Source organism: Protopterus annectens, chromosome 12.part0 (assembly GCF_019279795.1).
Source record: "Protopterus annectens isolate FY-2018-M chromosome 12.part0, PAN1.0, whole genome shotgun sequence".
NCBI classification, from domain to species: Eukaryota; Metazoa; Chordata; order Ceratodontiformes; family Protopteridae; genus Protopterus; species Protopterus annectens.
The window spans coordinates 41,908,184-41,927,869 of record NC_056746.1 but is presented as its reverse complement, the minus strand read 5'-3'; the positions used below and the strand labels follow the sequence as shown (position 1 = coordinate 41,927,869).

The 19,686-nt window shown below is 39.2% G+C and overlaps 1 protein-coding gene across 1 annotated transcript in view; it reads right to left on the bottom strand.

Moving 5' to 3' along the window:
- The window catches only part of GRIN2A (glutamate ionotropic receptor NMDA type subunit 2A), a 1,242,307-nt gene that overhangs the window by 673,441 nt on the left and 549,180 nt on the right, over positions 1 to 19,686 (bottom strand). The window contains exons 4-5 of the mRNA XM_044089077.1: positions 5,317 to 5,485; positions 4,997 to 5,150 (exon numbers count right to left, since the gene is read on the bottom strand). Of these exons, the coding sequence (XP_043945012.1) occupies positions 4,997 to 5,150; positions 5,317 to 5,485 (323 nt within the window). The remainder of the gene's footprint in view (positions 1 to 4,996; positions 5,151 to 5,316; positions 5,486 to 19,686) is intronic.

The window sequence follows — 19,686 nt, the reverse complement described above, 5'->3', positions numbered from 1 at the left end:
CAAAGACAAAGACATCCTTTTCTAAAATTAGCTTTAAGAGGGTGCAGGTAAGCATGAGCTTACTGTTTGGAAGTCACTATGCATAGTGAGAAATGCTCCGATATTCTCTATACCTGTGTCACTGGGTATGACTATAACGACAATTAATGTCAACAGCAACAAAAATAAAATCACTCCCTCTATCACCATGATTATGCCATTCAAACAAATCATTATGAAAACGTTTATTATCCTTCAATATAATGGCAACACCTGCAAGGACTGCTCTGAAAGTCTTTTCTACAAAAGTGGACAACGGTTCTGTTAATCATCGTTTACTCAAGATAATCAGGCACATGGGTGGATGGACAGCATCCTTATGCATTTTCACAGAACCATACAAGATAGGGACTATAGGATGTTCTATTGTGAAATAGTTAGATAAATCATCATTGATCATCCCAGTCACAAGTAAATCATAGATATAAAAATGTACTTCATTAATCAAGCCAGTGACTTGACATTTATACAGCCGCATGCATGTGTCTTGATCAGTCAGCAAATCTAACATTTTAGCAACATAAAACTGTTTATCCATAAACTCTACACCTCCACCCTTGTCAGCAGGGTGAATCTCTTAACCTAGGTTTGAAGTTTATCGCAACTATGTTACCCAGATTATATACTTTAAAACAAGAAATATTTCAATTTGTTAGGAAGTTACATTTAAAGTGTTTTTTTTTTTCTTGAGAAGGGCTAATCAACAGGTTGTGAATAATAATTTGGCTGTGAGTGAAGATGATAGTTTTTATTCTTGAACATCAGATATATTGATGGTGAAGACAGTCCTAATGCATATTGTTTACTGGACACTGCAAATGTGAATTTTAAGAGTAGATTTATTCTACCTTATAATAATGAATGTGTTAAACATTTCTCAGTAATGATTAACTATGCCACTGCACAGTTGTTTGTTGAATTTTATAAGAATAAATCTGATATACAGTATAATTTGACTAAGAATGAATGGGCTACTTTAAAAGATTTGGCAGATAGAAAAGACCTGATTATCAAGCCAGCGGACAAAGGCAATAAAATAGTTATCTTACACTATTCACAGTATTTACGTATGTGTTTAGAATATCTAAATAACAATATAGTGCATGAAGTTAGTGACGTTAGTGTTTATAAAAAAGCTATGCAAGATTTTTCTAGTTTAATGAAGAAAGGTTACCGTTTAAGGTATTTTATTAGAAGTGAAGTGGACACAAAATGTAGTACTGAAGGTTGCAACATGGTGACATTTTATTGTCTACCCAAAGTCCATAAGGACAGTAGTAATCCCCCGGGCAGACAGATTGTGTCCGTCACTATTTTCTTCACAATATTGGAATACTATTGCATACTTTTTTGTTGCCTTATGTTGAGAAGCTCCCATCCTATGTTTGGGATTCTTCTGATTTCCTTACTAAAATATCTATAATCAAATGGAATCTGAATATGTATTGGATTTCTTTGGATGGCAAAAGCTTATATACTAACATCAAACATTAAGATGGGATAGCAGTCCTTCATTATTTCTTAGAAGACAGTCCAGTTTCACATTATGTCATAGAATTAGTACAATTTTGTTTGTTAAATATATTTTTTAGTTTCAATAATGTTATCTACCATCAGCTACAGGTTACAGCTATGGGGGCACCTTTTGCCCCCATGTATGCCAATCTCTTCATGGCAAAATTTGAAATGTATTATATCTATAAACATAAATTTGTTCAAGACATTTTTTTTGTATTACAGATATACTGATGATTTGATATCTGTATGTGAGAATGCTGCAGATAAGGTCCATGATTTTGTTAATGTTTATGAGTTACAATTTGATGGTTTACAGTTTGGTCAAGAAATTTTTTTTCTTGATGTACATCTGACTGGATTAAATGATGGGTCTATACATACCTCAGTTCATCGTAAATTTATAGATGGGGTTCAGTATTTGTATGGGACCAGTTGTCATCCCCCACATACAATTAAATCTCTCCCGTATGGTGAACTATAGAGGTTATTCAGGATTTGCAACAATGATATGGACTTGCACAGGGAAGTAGGTCAGACATTGTTAATGTTTCTTCATAGGGGCTATAGCAGGTACAATATACTTGATACTTGGATACTATTTCTTTAATGGAATTTACACATAAACATGAGTTTAGATATAATGAGAATTCACCTAAGGCTGACAGTAAGGACAGAATGCTTTTTGTAACAACTTATAATGTCTTGAGTGAAAGAATATGGGAATTAGTACATTATTACTGGAAGTTTTTACAAAATTTTGATAAGTTAGATAAAATAATATGTAGAAAGCCTTCCATTTTGTATAGAAGGGGGAAGAATTTGAGAGATAGACTGGTTAAAGCATTTTTTGTGTTACCTGAAGAAAATCCAATGCCATTCATGGATCATTATGGTACTGTTCCCTGTAATAATTGTAATGTTTGTAGGTTTATAGTCTCTAATTAAAAAAAAAAAATAATGGAAGTAAATTTGACCCTGTGGGTAGATATTCTTGTAAAACTGAAGGCATTATATATTGTCTCAAGTGTCCATGCAATTTCTTCTACATTGGTCAAAGTAAAAGAAAGTTTAAAGTCAAGTTGCAGAAACATATTAGAGACATAAAAAAACAAAAGGTGGAAAGTTATATTTCTGTTTATTTTATGGAATGTCATAATAGTGATTATACTTTAATACAAGCAACAATTAAGATTACTTCTTGAAGGCTGTTTGGCCGAGGCGCTAAAGTAAAATAAATTGGATTTGGGTTTTGCATTCTGTTGTTTTTCTTTATTTTGCGAGTGCTTTGATGGTTCTACGGAATCTCTAAAAAACCTGCCTCTTGTAGGTTTCTCAATGCTTCTTTTTCACTTATAATAAAGTTGTAGAATGAAGACTTATGCTCTTGTTGTAGGGCTTCACACAATTGTTCTTTGCATAAATTAGAAAACACAGCCACAAATGGATGGGAAGTTGGTTAAGTAGGCTTGTTTTTTTAAAAACGTTATCAGCCATAATTTGTCCAAAAAAACATTAAATTAAGAGAAATATTCCTTCCAAACAGTTTAAATTCCAGGAACAAATACATCAATTCTGATTTTTTTAGATGGTATAAACGAGAGCCCTTTTGTCAATAATGCTAACTGAGCTGCTGATAGTGGGTATGAGGAGATGTTAAAAATGAAGTTATCTGACTTTTATTGCATGTTGTCATGCCTGTTGTCTTCTCCCCTTGTATAGTTTGATGGATACGCCCCTTCCTTAACCGACTCCTGGAACGGTCTTTCCTGAAACCTTTCTCTATCAGTAGTGGTTCTGGAAGTGCAAAGGGAAGTAGAAAAGGAGAAGAAACAGTCAGTGATGTAGAGGGAGTGACACAGGTCAAAGCATGCTGTCTAACATCCATGCTATTATTATTACAAATATTCACTTCATTATTAGAAGTCCATGGTTGTACTGGGAGTGTAAAAACTGCCATTCATATTTGAGATGGTGTCACATTACTGGTGGCATTAGGCACTGCTGTATCAATCTCTGTAGTTGTAGCGGATATCTGTGGCCAAGAGAAGACATCATCTCTCTTAAAATCATTAATATCATGTTGCAACTTCTTCTGTTTAGGTGTCTACAATCTAGCTTCATAGCTGGCTACGTTATCTAGCATCTCATCCAAGCGCACTTTGAAGGATTCTTTACTAAACCTCATGATAATGTAATTTCGCAAACTGCTATATTCTCTCAACAAATCCACCTCAGTGGGTTTTAAAAATTCTATCACAAACTTCAAATAGTCAAACTCAAGCTGTATATTTAATATCTGCCAACATTTTAGCATCTCTGGAAATGAATCTCCATACATCGGCATTTTTAAAATGCGGAGCCTGCATGGAACAACTTTATGGTGTAGGGAAGCTTCAAAATGCAAATGCTGCCACTGCAAACATTTATATTTACATAATTTAGACACCAGGTCCTTCAAATAAGTTGTAAATCTGGACATTAGGCCAGGGTCATCCTTGGTCTCATCAGATGTCACTCCCATAGCAGACAGCTGAATTAGAAGATTAACATTCACTTGTTAAAAGCATTGCAGTTGATCTGTTCGCTGACTAGTATCCCCAGTGGGATGGCATTCAAGCTCTAAGTCACAGCCTTCAACCATGACTCACCATGTAACCAACAACAACAACTGTAATGGATAAACTAAAATAACTAACCCCCTACTGTGACCCAGGTAAAGAAAGACACACACATACACACTCACACAAACACACACTCAGAAGCACACACTCATCTGAGACTGCACATATTTCTACAAGCACACACATATATATTGCCACACACATACATACACATACACTCACAACCGCATTACCGGTATTTTCCAGTAATCTACCAAACAATTACCTGCTACAAGGTCTCTCCCCATGAATTCAATGAGAAAGTACAGCCAGTTGGCCATGTTAATTTATGCAGGTGATTAACTTAATTACCCACCTGCATAAACCCCTTACTGTAATTGTGACTATACAGACCACATAGAATCACTACAGTGGGGTTGTTTAAGAAAGAGAAAGGGCTACCACTAGTGGAAAAGCAGATGCATTAGTGCTTACCCCTGGCAGTTGCTCTTTCTAAATCCCAGGGTATGCTTCTATAAAACATGCAAGTGTTCCATATTCCTCCTTAATATAATTATTCAGCATTTTTTAGTGTCAGTAACTGTCTCCCAGTCTATTTTCTATTGATAGAATCTGCAGGATCTTGTTATAGTTGATCAATTATATGTTATTATATGCCACAAGGAAATGTATTTAGTTGTTTTTTTTTCACTCAGCTTTTTTGAAAAAAAAGTAATTTAAGATAAGTAAAGGAAATGGTATATTACTGGAAATAGAGAATGTTGCAACTGGATTTGGGTAAAGATGAAAGAAACTGATTAAAGTTGTATAAAAAGTACCTAAGAAAGCCGACGGAGAGACCGTTCCGTTGCTTCTTGACACCATTACACTTATTCCAGTCTCAACGAATGGAACTGAGAAATCGACTACCTCAGAACGTTCTTCGTTTATTGTAAGGGAGCCAACAGCCATCGCTGCCCGTTTGTAAACTACCTGTTTAAAAGGGAGACAGAGAGACAGAAAAAGAAAAAATTACACAGATCTGTCCTCTGCTGCTTCTCCAACTTAGAAACCTGCAAGAACTCAAATGTATCTCATAGTAAAAACATCAGCACCATTTATTAACTGAGTGGTTTTATGTTTACCTAAAATAACTTACTTCTCCAATCATTCCATTCCACACATTGTTGATTTTTTTGCCATGCTTCCCATTGGTCACCAAATAGAGGTCATAGGTGAACTTTACAGTCCTCGCCAACTTTTTCAGGATATCAATGCAGAATCCCTTGCAGCATTTCTTCATGAAGGTCCCTTCATTTGTTGTATTACTGTTGAAGTAAAACAGAATAAAAATCAGTTATGTGGCTAATGGGAAAACCTCTGTTTGTGTTCCTTTCTAGTAAGATGGAGACAGAGAGAGAGAGCCTCTGATATATGTGAAGGAAATTAGTTTTATTTATTTATTCAATATTTGTTAACCAAGGTACAGTGTTGAGCCAAATGGGCCATTTTCGGGCTCAGAATGGGAAAATCTGAAAAAGAAAAAATATACCAATAATTATTGTCAACTGAGCAGATGCTACAAACAAGTGAGTACTTATTTTCTGTTAACATTACATTTAATACTCTTTGGGGAAAAGAAACACTACTAGAAATATGAAAAAAGATACTAATGTGCAATATATATAGATGTTGGATTACCAAAAAGAAGTCAGAGATTAAGCAGAAAAAAAGGCAATTTTTTTGGCTTTACTTTTGCTTTCTGCTGAGGAATTAGAAACTTTCTGAGCTTGGTAGAGCTGTAGGGGAACTATGTTGGTATATTTTAAATCCCATCCTTTTGGTTAAAACAGTTACATGTGTCTTACTTGGTGAATAATTTTAGAGGTGGGTTTGAATTTAGAAAATTGGGTGTTTTACTTTAGATATGCTGGAGGAGCTTCCCACCATATAGGATGCAAAATGGTTAGACTGTGGGCAGTACACTGCAGGCTGGTTCTAGAGGTCTGCAGAAAATTAAGGATGGGGCAGTGGTCTAAGCGTAAAGGATGGGATCCAGAATGGTGATGCAACTTGTGAAGAATGAGAATGTCTTCAGATTAAGAAGTTTATAGATAAGAGAATTAAGGAGTAGGTCAGTTTATTGTGGAATACACAACCACTTTTGCTTTTGTGATCACTGGCCAGTGATGTTTTGTCTTTGGAGCTAGTGTGATGAATCTATAAATGCTGCTGACTGTGATTTGTGCCAGACTGTGTTCTTACTAATGGTGCAGGCATTTGCAGGTAAACTGTATTCTAGCTGGACTGGGGCACTTTTCCCAGTTGCTGTCCTGGCTTCTGGGGATAGAAATTACAATATTGTTAGCCCAAAATAATTACTTTGGTCTGAATGAGTTTTAGGTGGTATTGGAAGAGTAAGTTGATGATCTAGCCACATTGCTGACTAAATGAAATGTTTGGTGTCTTTAAGGGGAGTTTGGCCACATAAAAGAACAGTCCAGTTCTTTGGTATTGGGGACAGCTTATGCCTGACACAAATATCATTGATTTACTTTGTTAGTGCTAAGGATGAGTTTTTCTAGCTAACACGACAACATGAGGAAGAGATCTTCTTTGATTTTTTTTTCTAATTATTTTACATGAAGTGTTCATAGGTTGGTACTAGGCTATCAGCCTTAGGGCCTATACAAGCCTAGCAATAACAATTCCCTGGCTATTTCTTCCCACACTATTTACTTCCCTAGACCCCTGTCTAGCAGGGCGACTGATGTGATCCCTGGGGTGAATTTCCTTTCTCCCATCCAATCATCAAGGTTCCTTTTGAAGAGGGCCAAAGAGGTGCTCTGCTTGACATGTATGGGCAGTCTATTCCAGAGTCTGGGGAGTCTCTGGGTCAGGAACCTATCCCTTCAGCATGTTTTGTTTAATATGATGACAAGGTTTAGTTCCCTGGAGCGTGTGGCTCTGAGGGATTGGGATTTCTTTAAGTGCAGCATGTCCAACAGCTCTGGATTTGACATGGCCTTCTATGTTAAGCAGAGATCGCCTCGGAGTAGATGATATGCGACAGAGTATAGCTGGAGTTTTTTAAGGCAGTCAGCATAGGGCATCTGCTTTAGGCCTGTGATTCTTTTAGTGAAGTATTTCTGAGGCCTTTCCAGTTGTTGCATCTGCATCTGTCTTGAGAGGTACATACCAAATGGGGTGTTGTATTCTATAATGGGTCGAATGAGGGATGAGTACAGTGGGACAATGACCTCCTTCTTTCTGGATGAAAAGCCCTTAGTGATGAGGTGTGCCACATAGAAGAATTTCCTGACTGTTGTGGCGATGTGGTTATTGAAGGTAAGACCACTGTCCACCTGTGTCCCTAAGTCTCTTATCACACTTTTGGTGTTTAGTGTACTGCCACCTATGTGGTAATTCACGGGTACATGTTGTTTCCCAAAGGGGATAACTATACATTTCTTGGCATTGAGCTTGAGCACATGGCTCTGGCACCAAACATCTGTTTCTGTAAGGCCCTTTTGTAGACTATCGACATAATTTGGGGATTCAATAATGGCTCCCAGTTTGCAGTCATCTGTGAACTTTGTTAGCCAGAGTCCCTTAGTGTTGGCCTGTACTTCAGAGAAGTAGATGCCAAACAAGAAAGGTCCCAGGACTCAACCCTGAGGTACTCCACTTGTCACTTGTCTGGAGCTGAATTTGGAGTCAGCTACTTTTACAGTGTGGGTTCTGTCAGTAAGCCAGTTGGCAACCCATCGAGTGATGTAGGGATTAATGCCCAGCTTAGTAAGTTTATCTATGATTCCAGAGTGGGGGATGGTGTCAAAGGCCTCGGTGAGGTCCAGATAGGCTGTGTGGACTGCCTTACCCTCTTCCACGGCTCTGGAGACTGATTTGAAGAAGTCAATCAGGTTCAGGAGACAAGATCGGCCCTTCATAAACCCAAACTGGGTGGGGTCCAGTGTTTTAAGGTTGCCAATGTCTTTGTTTATAAGTTCTATGATAATACATTCCATGGCCTTGCAGATCAGGCTCGTCAGACTGATGGGGCGGTAGTTCCCGGGATCCAAGGTGGATCCACCCTTGTGGAGTGGGATAACTGTAGCTGTGCACCACTCAGTGGGCATGAAACCTTAGGTGAGGGCATGATTAAACATGACATTTAGGTGAGGTGCCAGTTCATTTTGTAGTTCATGTAGTACACAGCCCAGGATGTCATCTGGTCCCATGGATGGTGTATTCTTAGCTTTGGAGAGTGCGTTTTGTACCTGTGTGGCCATTGTTACCGGAATTTGGCAATCTTCCGGTATTGAGATGGGCCATTTAGGGGGTGAGAGGGGGTGAAGTAGGCACTGAATCGATCTGGCAGGATATTGGCAATATCCTTGGGATCAGTATATTTAATGCCATTCTGCTGTAGCTCAGAGCAGATCTGAGTATTGCCATTTAGATTCTTGACATAGTTATAGAATGCCTTGTGGTTGTCTTTGGAATCTTTGGCAACTTTATTTTCATAACTAGCTTTGGAGGAAATTATGAGGGATCTCAGCTTTTTACTGAGACTGGTACAGGAGTTTTTCGCATCCTGGGATTTTCCTCTTTTCTGCAACAGTTTCTTCCTTTTGTTGTAAAGTTTGTTTATGGCAGGGGACCACCAGATTGGCTTCCTTTTTTTGGAGGAGAGCATCTTGGTTCTATTTGGGATGGCATGATTCATGCATGAGTGGATGTACTCGTACAGTGCCTTAGTGTAGGACTCAGCAGTCGAACTTTCAGTTCCCGTCTGCATGGGTGTCATGAAGTTTGTCACTTCTGACTTGAGTAGCATGAAGTTTGCTTTGAAGAAGTTTTTTATGGAGGTTTCCTTACTGGGGGGTGGGGGTGGGATGTGGATGTTAAGGGTGATTAGCTTATGGTCTGACCTGACCAACGAGGGGGTGACCATAGGTGTGGAGTATCAATTTCCCATGTTGATAACGACCAGGTCTAGGATACTGGAGCCCCTGGTGGGACTATGGATTAGTTGATCCAGGGCATTGGAATTTATGAATTCCAAGAACCATTGGGCAAAGGTGTTGGTACACGAGTAGTTTTCACAGTTAATGGCAGGGTAGTTAAAATCACCCAGTATTAGGGTGTTTGGTTGTATATTAATATTTTCCAGTATGTTTAGAAAGGTGTAGTGAGAATCTTGGGGCATGGTGGGGGATCTGTAGCAAGCTACAATTTGGATTGCAGTCTTACCTAGTGTTAGTTTCACCTGGAGAATTTCAGACACATTGTGTTGGGCAACTAACCTGGTGGTGTGAATATCCTTGGTGAATATGGAGACTCCTCTACCTTTAGTGTTTCGATCCTGGTTTGGTGGCCGAAAAATGTGGTAAGAGTTGTAGCCTGGTATTGCAGGGGTGCTCTCTGCAGCCTTGAACCAGGTCTCAGTTACTGTACAGATATCGATGTTCTCCATTTTTGGGAGTGCCTTGAGAGAGTGCATTTTGAGGTTTAGACTTCTAGCATTGAGTAGCATTACCTTCAGATTTTGCATGCTTGTACCTGTTACAGTGGTGATTTTGACCATTGAACTTTGCTTAAAAAAGGCACTATAGGGATGGCAAGAGCCTTTGCCAGTAACCTGAATCCCAGGGGCGACAGATGCACACCATCTCTGGCAAAGTATCGTGGTCTGTCGATCATGTCGTTCCAGGCAGACAGATACTGTATCCCCTTTGAATGACACCAGTATCTTAGCCAATTGTTGAAGTTAATCATTTTGTCCTTATATTGTGGTATCATTCTGAGCGAAGGCAGGATGCTACTCAGGGCCAGGGTCATACCTGCCTGGGCCACATGATCCGAGAGCTCTTCCATGTCTCTTTTCATATAGTCCAGGGAGGTATGTCTGAAGTCATTCACTCCAACATGGACAATGACAGAGTCATATTTGTACTTGTTGCGGAGTGACTTGAGTGCATGAGTTATGTGGCGGATCCTGGCACCCGACAGACAGCTCACTGTAATTTTCTCCTTGTTCAGCCTGGTGAGTGGGACATCAGTGTGCCTGACTATAGAGTCACCTATGACTAAAGTGTTAGGTACATTGTCTTGCCTTAGGGGCTGTTGCTGGGTGGCACACTGGTGTTGTGAGCTATGTGACACTTTGGTTGTGACTGGTGTTTGTTTGCTTTTCAGCTTCGGAGGTCCTTGTTGCTTGGGCAGGTTACAGTTAAGGCATCCACATATGTGGATTTAGTGTTGCCATGTATGGGTGTTGGTGGTGTGAGTTTAGAAGGGCTATGTGTTACTTGAGGTATAATGCTGGTGTTAACCTTCTCCTCTTGACTGTCTAGCACAATCTTGGGTGGAGAGAGCTCTGCTTCCAGTTTGGCTACATAAGTGCATCTCTCACAGGGTGTAGTGTTGGGTGGTAGGAGGAGAGGGTTGTCTGTGTACATGAGGCAATTGCTGCATTGCCCCAGTATGCCCAGATTCACCAGGTGGACAGGAGAAATCACTTGAAGCGTACCCTTGGACATGCCTGGTTTGGTGCTTTTTTTTAAATGTACAGGAGCTGTTTTCCCTTCCCTTAGCAGTGTACTTTGCAATTATAGGCTGTTTAGTGCCTATGATTAATTTCTCCTTATTAATAAGGAAAATTGAGTGCCTGTATCAGTTTAAGGCTTCCTAGTGCTTTCCAGCACATATTAGAGCAAATTAAACACTGCAGTGTGCACTAGAGAAGTTAGATGTGAAAGTAGGTAACTTAAGTTTTACCTGTTTAAAAAGTTAAGTTTTAGTGGAGAATCACTATTTTTAAAACAGCAAGATAGATTGAAAGGTGGTGATAACTTTTGTATTCCAGTACTATGGGATGCAGTAGAATGGCCAATAAATTTAAATAGTTGAAGGGGAGTGATTTCACAAAATGATAATTTTGTGCTTACTCACACAAGCCAGTGAAAGCAGAGAGGAAATGAGATATTTGGTCAAATTAAAATAAGAGGCAGGCAACTAGAAAGACAGTGGTATTTAAGAACATGACAGTGACAGGGTTGGGGAGTGAGGAAAAACTTCTGTCTGACTCACAAGAGACAGAGCTGTGGGGTCTTTTGAAGTTTTAATATGTAGTTAAAAGCAGAACACAAGCAAAATACAAGGTAAAGAAAACAAATCACAGCACTCAAAATATAAAAAGACAATAAACTAATACAAAATGCAACAAATATAAAGCAAACCAACCTTTCCCTCACAGCAAAGTGTAGCAGAGTCTGGATGAGCCTTTCCAATAAAGCGCTGAAATGTTTTATTTTACCCCTTAAATAGAAGGTTTAGTTCCTAGCTCCACCCCTCAGTTCACAAATTATTAACCTTAAGTGACCTCTTCTGTCTTATGTATGAGTCCTTAATTGATCAGTTCTAATTTCTGCCTGACTCACAAGAGACAGCGCTGTGGGGGTCTTCTGAAATTTTAATATGCAGTTAAAAGCAGAACACAAGGACAACACAAGGTAAAGAAAACAAATCACAGCACTCAAAATATAAAAAGGCAATAAACTAATACAAAATACAACAAATAAAAAGCAAACTAACCTTTCCCTCACAGCAAAGTGTAGCAGAGTCTGAATGAGCCTTTCCAATAAAGCGCTGAAATGTTTTATTTTACCCCTTAAACAGAAGGTTTAGTTCCTAGCTCCACCCCTCAGTTCACAAATGATTAACCTTAAGTGACCTCTTCTGTCTTATGTATGAGTCCTTAATTGATCAGTTCTAATTTCTGCCTGACTCACAAGAGACAGTGCTGTGGGGGTCTTCTGAAATTTTAATATGCAGTTAAAAGCAGAACACAACAACACAAGGTAAAGAAAACAAATCACAGCACTCAAAATATAAAAAGGCAATAAACTAATACAAAATACAACAAATAAAAAGCAAACCAACCTTTCCCTCACAGCAAAGTGTAGCAGATTCTGGGTGAGCCTTTCCAATAAAGCTCTGAAATGTTTTATTTTACCTCTTAAATAGAAGGTTTAGTTCTTAGCTCCACCCTCCTCAGTTCACAAATGATTAACCTTAAGTGACCTCTTCCACGTGTATGGTAGCAGAAAAAAAGTTATAATTTGCTGATAGCTATGGAGAATACGATGAGACAGTGGATGTTTATTTGGGGCACTCTTTTACAGATGGGGGAGTTGGCAACACTTATTTCTCAATTTGAAAACAAAAGTTGTTATTTAATAGAAAGTTTTTAAACTAGCAGAGGGCTTGGATGCTAAATCCATTTTGGGTGAGGGAGTTTTGGAAGAGAGTGGGCTCTACCAGGTCAAATGCCATTGTTGGATCTATGGAAATACCCTTTGTAAGATGCTGTTTGTCAGTGTTTTGGAGGACGGCATCTGTGAGGATACATAAGGCTATCATAGTGCATCTTCTAGGCCAAAAGTCATGTTGGGAACATCATAACAGACCATGATTTAGTACATATTCACAGATCTGAGTATAAATATTTTGTCAAAGACTTTTCCTAGGGTACAGAGGATGAAGGTGGGCTAGAAGTCAGATGTGGAGGTGGGTTAAGTACATTTAGGGAAAGGTCTGATTACCACTTCTTCCGATAGAGTGGACATGATGTTTTACATCAGACATCAGGTACATAGGAGTTTCAGATGAAAAAGAAGTTGCCCCTTGCAGATGAAGATAAACCAGGGGTTGTAGGTTATCAGCCCCTGTGTTAGCATCAGCAGGGATTTGGTTAAGTATTTTTTTAATACGTTTTATTTTGTTGACTCTGACGTGAAAAGAGGAGTGGGGGTAAGATGTTAAATCTCTTTGTGGAATCTGAGGATAGATTCTCAGGGGTGTATGGAATGTGATTTCCCATTAGAAAACCTTATAGGGAGTATGGATAGTAATATGTTCTGTTTTTAATGATGGATTGCAAATTGTTTTGTTTTCTGGTGGAATCTTTAGTTACTTTCTTGTGAGGGAAATACTTTTCATTGATTCCAAACTGTATGTCTTGAACGGAATAGGGCTCATAATTTTTTAGTTCAGCAATGTCTGCCATTTGTTATCTGGTAGTCTTTGGGAAAATGTTTATTTGCAGGTGGAATAATATGCTGTTTAAGATGCTGGTCATGGTGTTGAGATCAGTTATACTAGAAAAGAGAGACAAGTTAATTTTAGGTAGGACTGTTCATGGGCATGATGTCTTTAACCTTTCTGGGTAAAATGTCATTAATCTTGAAGGGGGTTGTTTAAAGTGGTGTGGAGATAGAAAATAATGACGCAGCGTCCACTAAGTGAAGGGAAAGGCAGAGATGGCAGATATTTTATTAGGTGCATTTCTAATTACAATTTCTAGAAGGATATGATTGCAGGTTTGATATTGAGTCTAGTGTGTTCTTGTGTTAAAATGATTAAACCCTTGACTAATTAAATTGACTTGGGTGGTTGTTTTGAGTGCATCAAAGTAGTTAATAATGAAGTTCCCGAGGATGATAACACAACTGGAAAGCATTATATTGTTCATAGATAAGTAAGTGGAGATCTGTGCAAATGGTGAAGGTTTCTGGCAAGACAAGAGTAGGTGTTTGGGTAAAAACATACGGACTGGTAAGCAGAGGTAAGTATAAAGCAGAAATTGAACTATTGAGTTGTAATGGGACTATGTGGGTTGTTGTTAAGTGTTGTAAACTGATGTTTTACTACAGGATAAATGACAGAAGGAGTATTTCCAAGTGTGGAATCACAGAAAAAGGCAAAGTAGAAAATCAAATGTCTTTGTTGGATGTGGTTAATATAATAATGCAACATATGGCTGGTTGAATACTAGTTAGTTAGCTGTGAAAGTAAGAATGGGTCAATTTTGTAAGGTAAATATTGTTGAAGCAGAAGATGAGTGGTTGTTAAAAAGATTATAAATGGAGTAACATTGGAGACGACAGAAAGTAAACAGACCATTGAAAAGGATGGAAAATAAATGCAACATTGAAAAGTAAGGAGACAGAGCATCAGAAAGTATGGGAAGTAAACAGATGGAGAATTGAAAAAAATGGAAGATGAACCGAATGTCAGTCATTTGTGAAAGCAGGACTGGGTAGGTCGGTCAAGGTAAATACTGTAGGTGAAGCAGGTGGTAAGTGATAAAAAATGATTCTGAATGAAGGAGGAGGAGGAGTTTTAGAGTGGCTATTGGAGAGATGAAGACGAGTGGGTAAATAAGGAGGAGTCGGACATGCGGGACGAGTGGGTGGGGAGTAGTGATTACGTATATAAGAAGGGGTTCGCTTGTTAAAGAATCAGTATAAATTATGAAACCCAAACGAGGTATGGTATTGTTTCTATAAGATGAAAAGTAATGAGGGGTAGAATTGACAGGGAAAATCAGCTATATAAGTAAGACAATGGCCAGAGCTGGAGGGGGGCAGGTGGAGTAAAGAAGGCCACACTTCTCATCCTTGTGGGACTCAGTTGGTCTGTGCATGCTCATACAGACTAATATCCGGCAGATCAGAGATGACAGAAACAAGTAGAAATTATATATAGCAGGAATGTTTCCACCCTGTATTGTTAAACCAAAGCTACATGAAATAAACTCTCACAGTAAAGTAACAGATATGCAGAGACAAGGGAGGAAAAAGGTTGTAACAGCTGCTGGGATGCTGCAACAGGTGGAGAGATTACCGTCCCATAGGGGGGAGAGGTTACCATTCCATAGGGGAAGAGGTTACCACCCCATAGGTGGGAGAGGTTACCATCCCATAAGGGGGAGAGGTTAGTATCCCATGAGAATGTAGGAGACATGTCACGTAGGCCTACAGCAATTCTTTATCCCTGTTTTAGTACGCTTTCCATGACTGCAGACAGCAGTTTCAGAGGTTTATATAATATTATAAAAATGACTTCTTAAGTAAAGTCGATGCCTGAGATAGCATGGGTATAAACCTTTTCCATTTAAAATTTAAGAACCCACAATATACTTGGACAAATGTCCTCTGTGTTTGTCTGTCATAAGAGTTTTTGTTGATCTTTTTTCCCACTGGGGCATTTCACATCCAAGGAGTCAATATCACTATTTACAAGCACACAATATGCAAATGGCCCAAGTTTATGTTTCTTCTGCACTATGCTAGTAGTGGGCACACGTACCTTTCAGTTAATCTTAGTTTGCAGTGGGACAGTTTGAGTGCATGCAAGCTGTACCACTACTCCTGGGCAGACACTGGACATCTGTGCATCATTTACCACCATGTAATTCGACATCACGTACCTAGTAGGAGACTCAGATAAGTATAGCTGATCATTACTTTGCTGCTCAAAACATATTCCAGTACACCTACTCATCAAATATCCTCAACCATTATCATTAGCTGATGTCACTTCATAGAGCAGTGCAAAACCTGTAAGCTAAATTATGTTGGTTATGTGCGAAAATTCTCAGCATGGGACTATAGATAAATTGCGTCACACACACTTATGTAGACATAACTCTTTACAAAAGGATATGTGTACAATCATCATCATGTAGACACATGTTGTGAAAGTTCACAAGGCTACATTGGATTAAAATGCTCCTACAGATTGTGCTATTTGTGCAAAAACTCATTGTCAAAGATAGAGAAAACTTTTGTATCCCCAAATGGAAAATGTCTATCACCTGAAACTTGATAAATAATGCAACCATAATAATGAGACTTAACCCTCTTTTGGAATTCTGTGAAGAACTGTGTTATCTAAAAAGTAGTTTACAGAATTTGTTCTGTATACAATTGTTCACATGCCTTTGCATTGAGATAGGATTTTATTCAGGATGCAATCATTTCCATAAATATTTGGAGTCTAATATTCTTTGAAAAAAAAAAAAAACAGTTTCATACAGAAACGTTTGCAAAGGCTAAATATTCCATTCCTAAAAACGACAACATTTCTCTCAAATTTTGTGGTGAACTTGCCTTAGTTATCCAGTAGCTTCATAGATATGCTATAGATATGAATACATTAGACTACAAATGTCATGGGCACACATTTCTAAATCACAGTTAATACCTTAAAATCAAATCCCCACTATCTATGAACCTGTAAAAAAAATAACACTGGTATAACATAAGAAAAAATTACAGTAATGCAGTAGTAGTTAAAAATAAGCCTTGAATTCAGTGACAGTGTAAACAGTTGTCGCACTGTACTCTGTACTGTTTATTAAGAATAGCTTAAAATTTTTTATTCAGCAGTCTTAGGTAAACCAGATTAATTATTTGGATACATGGATTCTTACTTCAAAGTCTACATCTAGTTTCCATTAATGTTATTAAGCTTAACTATAACATATTAAAAGGAAATATGACCAAAGTCCAATTAGGGTTTCAATTGCGGGTTCTAGTGACACTAAGGTGATATAATAGGAATCTGAGATGTGAAAGAGACCTATTTAGCAAAAGCTCACCAGTAATTTGTGGCATGTCTCAGAATCAAATATTGACTAGTTAGAAACAACTGCACTAGTTTTTCAATACCAATCCTTGAAGCACTGCTGTACGGGTACCTAAAAACATCTACACACATACACACACACACACACACACACACACACACACACACACACACACACACACACACACACGCACACTTCAAAACACATACTCATTCACAAACATACACAAACCATCACACATGCACCCTGAAAAACGTACCCAGTCCCACCACATACACACACACACACACACACACACACACACACACACACACACACACACACACGTATGCACAATTAAAAACACACATCAAGTCACACTTAACAGACGCACACACACACACACACACACACACACACACACACACACACACACACACACACACACACACACACACACACACACACACACACACACACACACACACACACACACACACAGTAACAAACACACAGATACCACTCACACATATATAAATGAACATACATCCACATTCAAAACATACTCAGTCACACTACACACAAAAAGAAACACATATGTACACATTCACAAACACAATCACACTTAAAAACTTACATCTAGTCACAAGACACATGCACAGAGACACACATACACATACCTATACACTATGAGACACACACATGTGCACTCAAACACACACACACACACACACACACACACACACACACACACACACACTCTGAGTTGACAGAGCATGCCCAGTGTGCCTTAGTATTGATTTGTCCCTACCCTTGTAAATCACAGATCTGTATAGTCAGTAAATAATGACAGATATTAAAGTTTCATTGCTTTTAGTTCTCATGAAGTCCATAGTAAGGGTAGGGCTGTGGCTTTATTAACATTTTAATTGAGACCCAGTACTAATTTAAATAGTCTCCCTGATGTTGCATAGAGTTATTCTCAGCTTTGTACAGTAGCCTCCCCTCCCCACAGATACATCTGGTGTGTAATGTTTCCCTCTGATGCACATTGTCTTTATTTAATTTTTTTCTTTAAGGCAAGATACACGGAGTACCCTTGGTGTCAATGTTGCAAGATTTGCTTGTTAGTCTAGGGGAAAGTGCAGGTGTAAGAACTGTATGGTGACAGACCATCATGGTGCTGCATGGTGACAGCCTATTGTGACACTGCATGATGACAGTCCATCATGGTATAGCATGAGGACAGCACATCATGGCACTGTGTGGTGACAGCCCATTGAGACACTGCATGCTGACAACCAATCATGGTATAGCATAATGACAGCACATCATGGCACTGCATAGTGACAGCCCATCATGGTATAGCATGATGACAGCACAGCATGGCACTGTATGGTGACAGCCCATTGTGACACTGCATGGTGACAGCCCACCATGGTATAGCATGAGGACAGCACATCATGGCACTGTGTGGTGACAGCCCATTGTGACACAGCTTGGTGACAAGCCATCATGGTATAGCATGATGACAGCAGATCATGGTGCTGCATGGTGACAACTCATTGTGACATAGCATGGTGACAGCCAGTCATGGCATAGCATGATGACAGCAGATCATGGTGCTGCTTGGAGGCAACCCATTGTGGCACTGTATGGTGACAGCCAATTATGGTATAGCATGATGACAGCACATCATGGTGCTGCATGGTGATAGCCCATTGTGACACTGCATGGTGACAGCAATTCATGGCATAGTATGATGACAGCATATCATGGCACTGTATGGTGACAGCCCATTGTGACACTGCATAGTGACAGCCCATCATGGTATAGTATGAAGACAGCACATCATGGCACTGCATGGTGACAGCCCATTGTGACACAGCATGGTCGCAAGCCATCATGGTATAGCATGATGACAGCAGATCATGGTGCTGCATGGTGACAGCCCATTGTGACACAGCATGGTGACAAGCCATCATGGTATAGCATAATGACAGCAGATCATGGTGCTGCATGGTGACAGCCCATTGTAACACTGCATGGTGACACCCCATCATGGTATAACTTGATCACAGCACATCATGACGCTGCATGGTGACAGCCCATCATGGTATAGCATGATGACAGACCATCATGGTGCTGTGTGGTGACAGCCCATTGTGACACTGCATGGTGACAGCCCATCATGGTATAGCATGATGACAGCACATCATGGCATTGAATAGAGACTGCTCATTGTGACACTGCATGGTGACAGCCAATCATGGTATAACATGATGACAGCACAATACGGTGTTGAATAATGACAGCTCATTGTGGCACTGCATGGTGACTGCACATCATGGCATTGCATGGTGACAGCACATCATGGTGATGCACGGTGACAGCCCATCATTGCCTTGAATGGGGACAGCCCATAGTGGCACACCATAGTAACAGCCCATCATGACTCTGCATGGTGACAGCCCAATGTGGTGTTGCATGGTGATAGCCCATTGTTACACTGCATGGTAACAGCCCATCATGGTGGTGACAGCCCATCATGGTATAGCATGATGACAGACCATCATGGTGGTGACAGCACCTCATGGTGCTGCACATCTTCGCACTAAAGCTTCATGGGAGGGCTGTCTGTGAATCAGAAATGGTTAATGTCAGATGTCAGATGCATGATGCATACCTCACAGCAATCTTTCTGAAGTGTCTCCCCCTCCAAGAATTAAATTTGTAAGAGTTACAGACATAATCAATATGTCTGCATCTCTCTAGTTTAAGTAAAAAATTAACATAACTGTGTTTTCTTTCACTTTTTCGCCACCATCCATGGAAAGTTGCAGTCAATCGTATAATCTATGTCAAGCTCAACTTCTTTATTTTTAGTCCTCCATTACTCTACAAAAAATGTTTCTTTTTCTCTATAATACAGGAAGATAATCATTATTTCAAAAAGAGCAATTTATAATCACAGAAAATTCTGTTCATGTATTTAAGCTGAAACAACAGTTTCTAATTCCTAAAACCACATTTTCATAAAGTACATTCCTTAATATTTTTGTATGCCTGCCTAATGCAACAGTTTCACAGAAGCCTACAGTAAGTGAACAT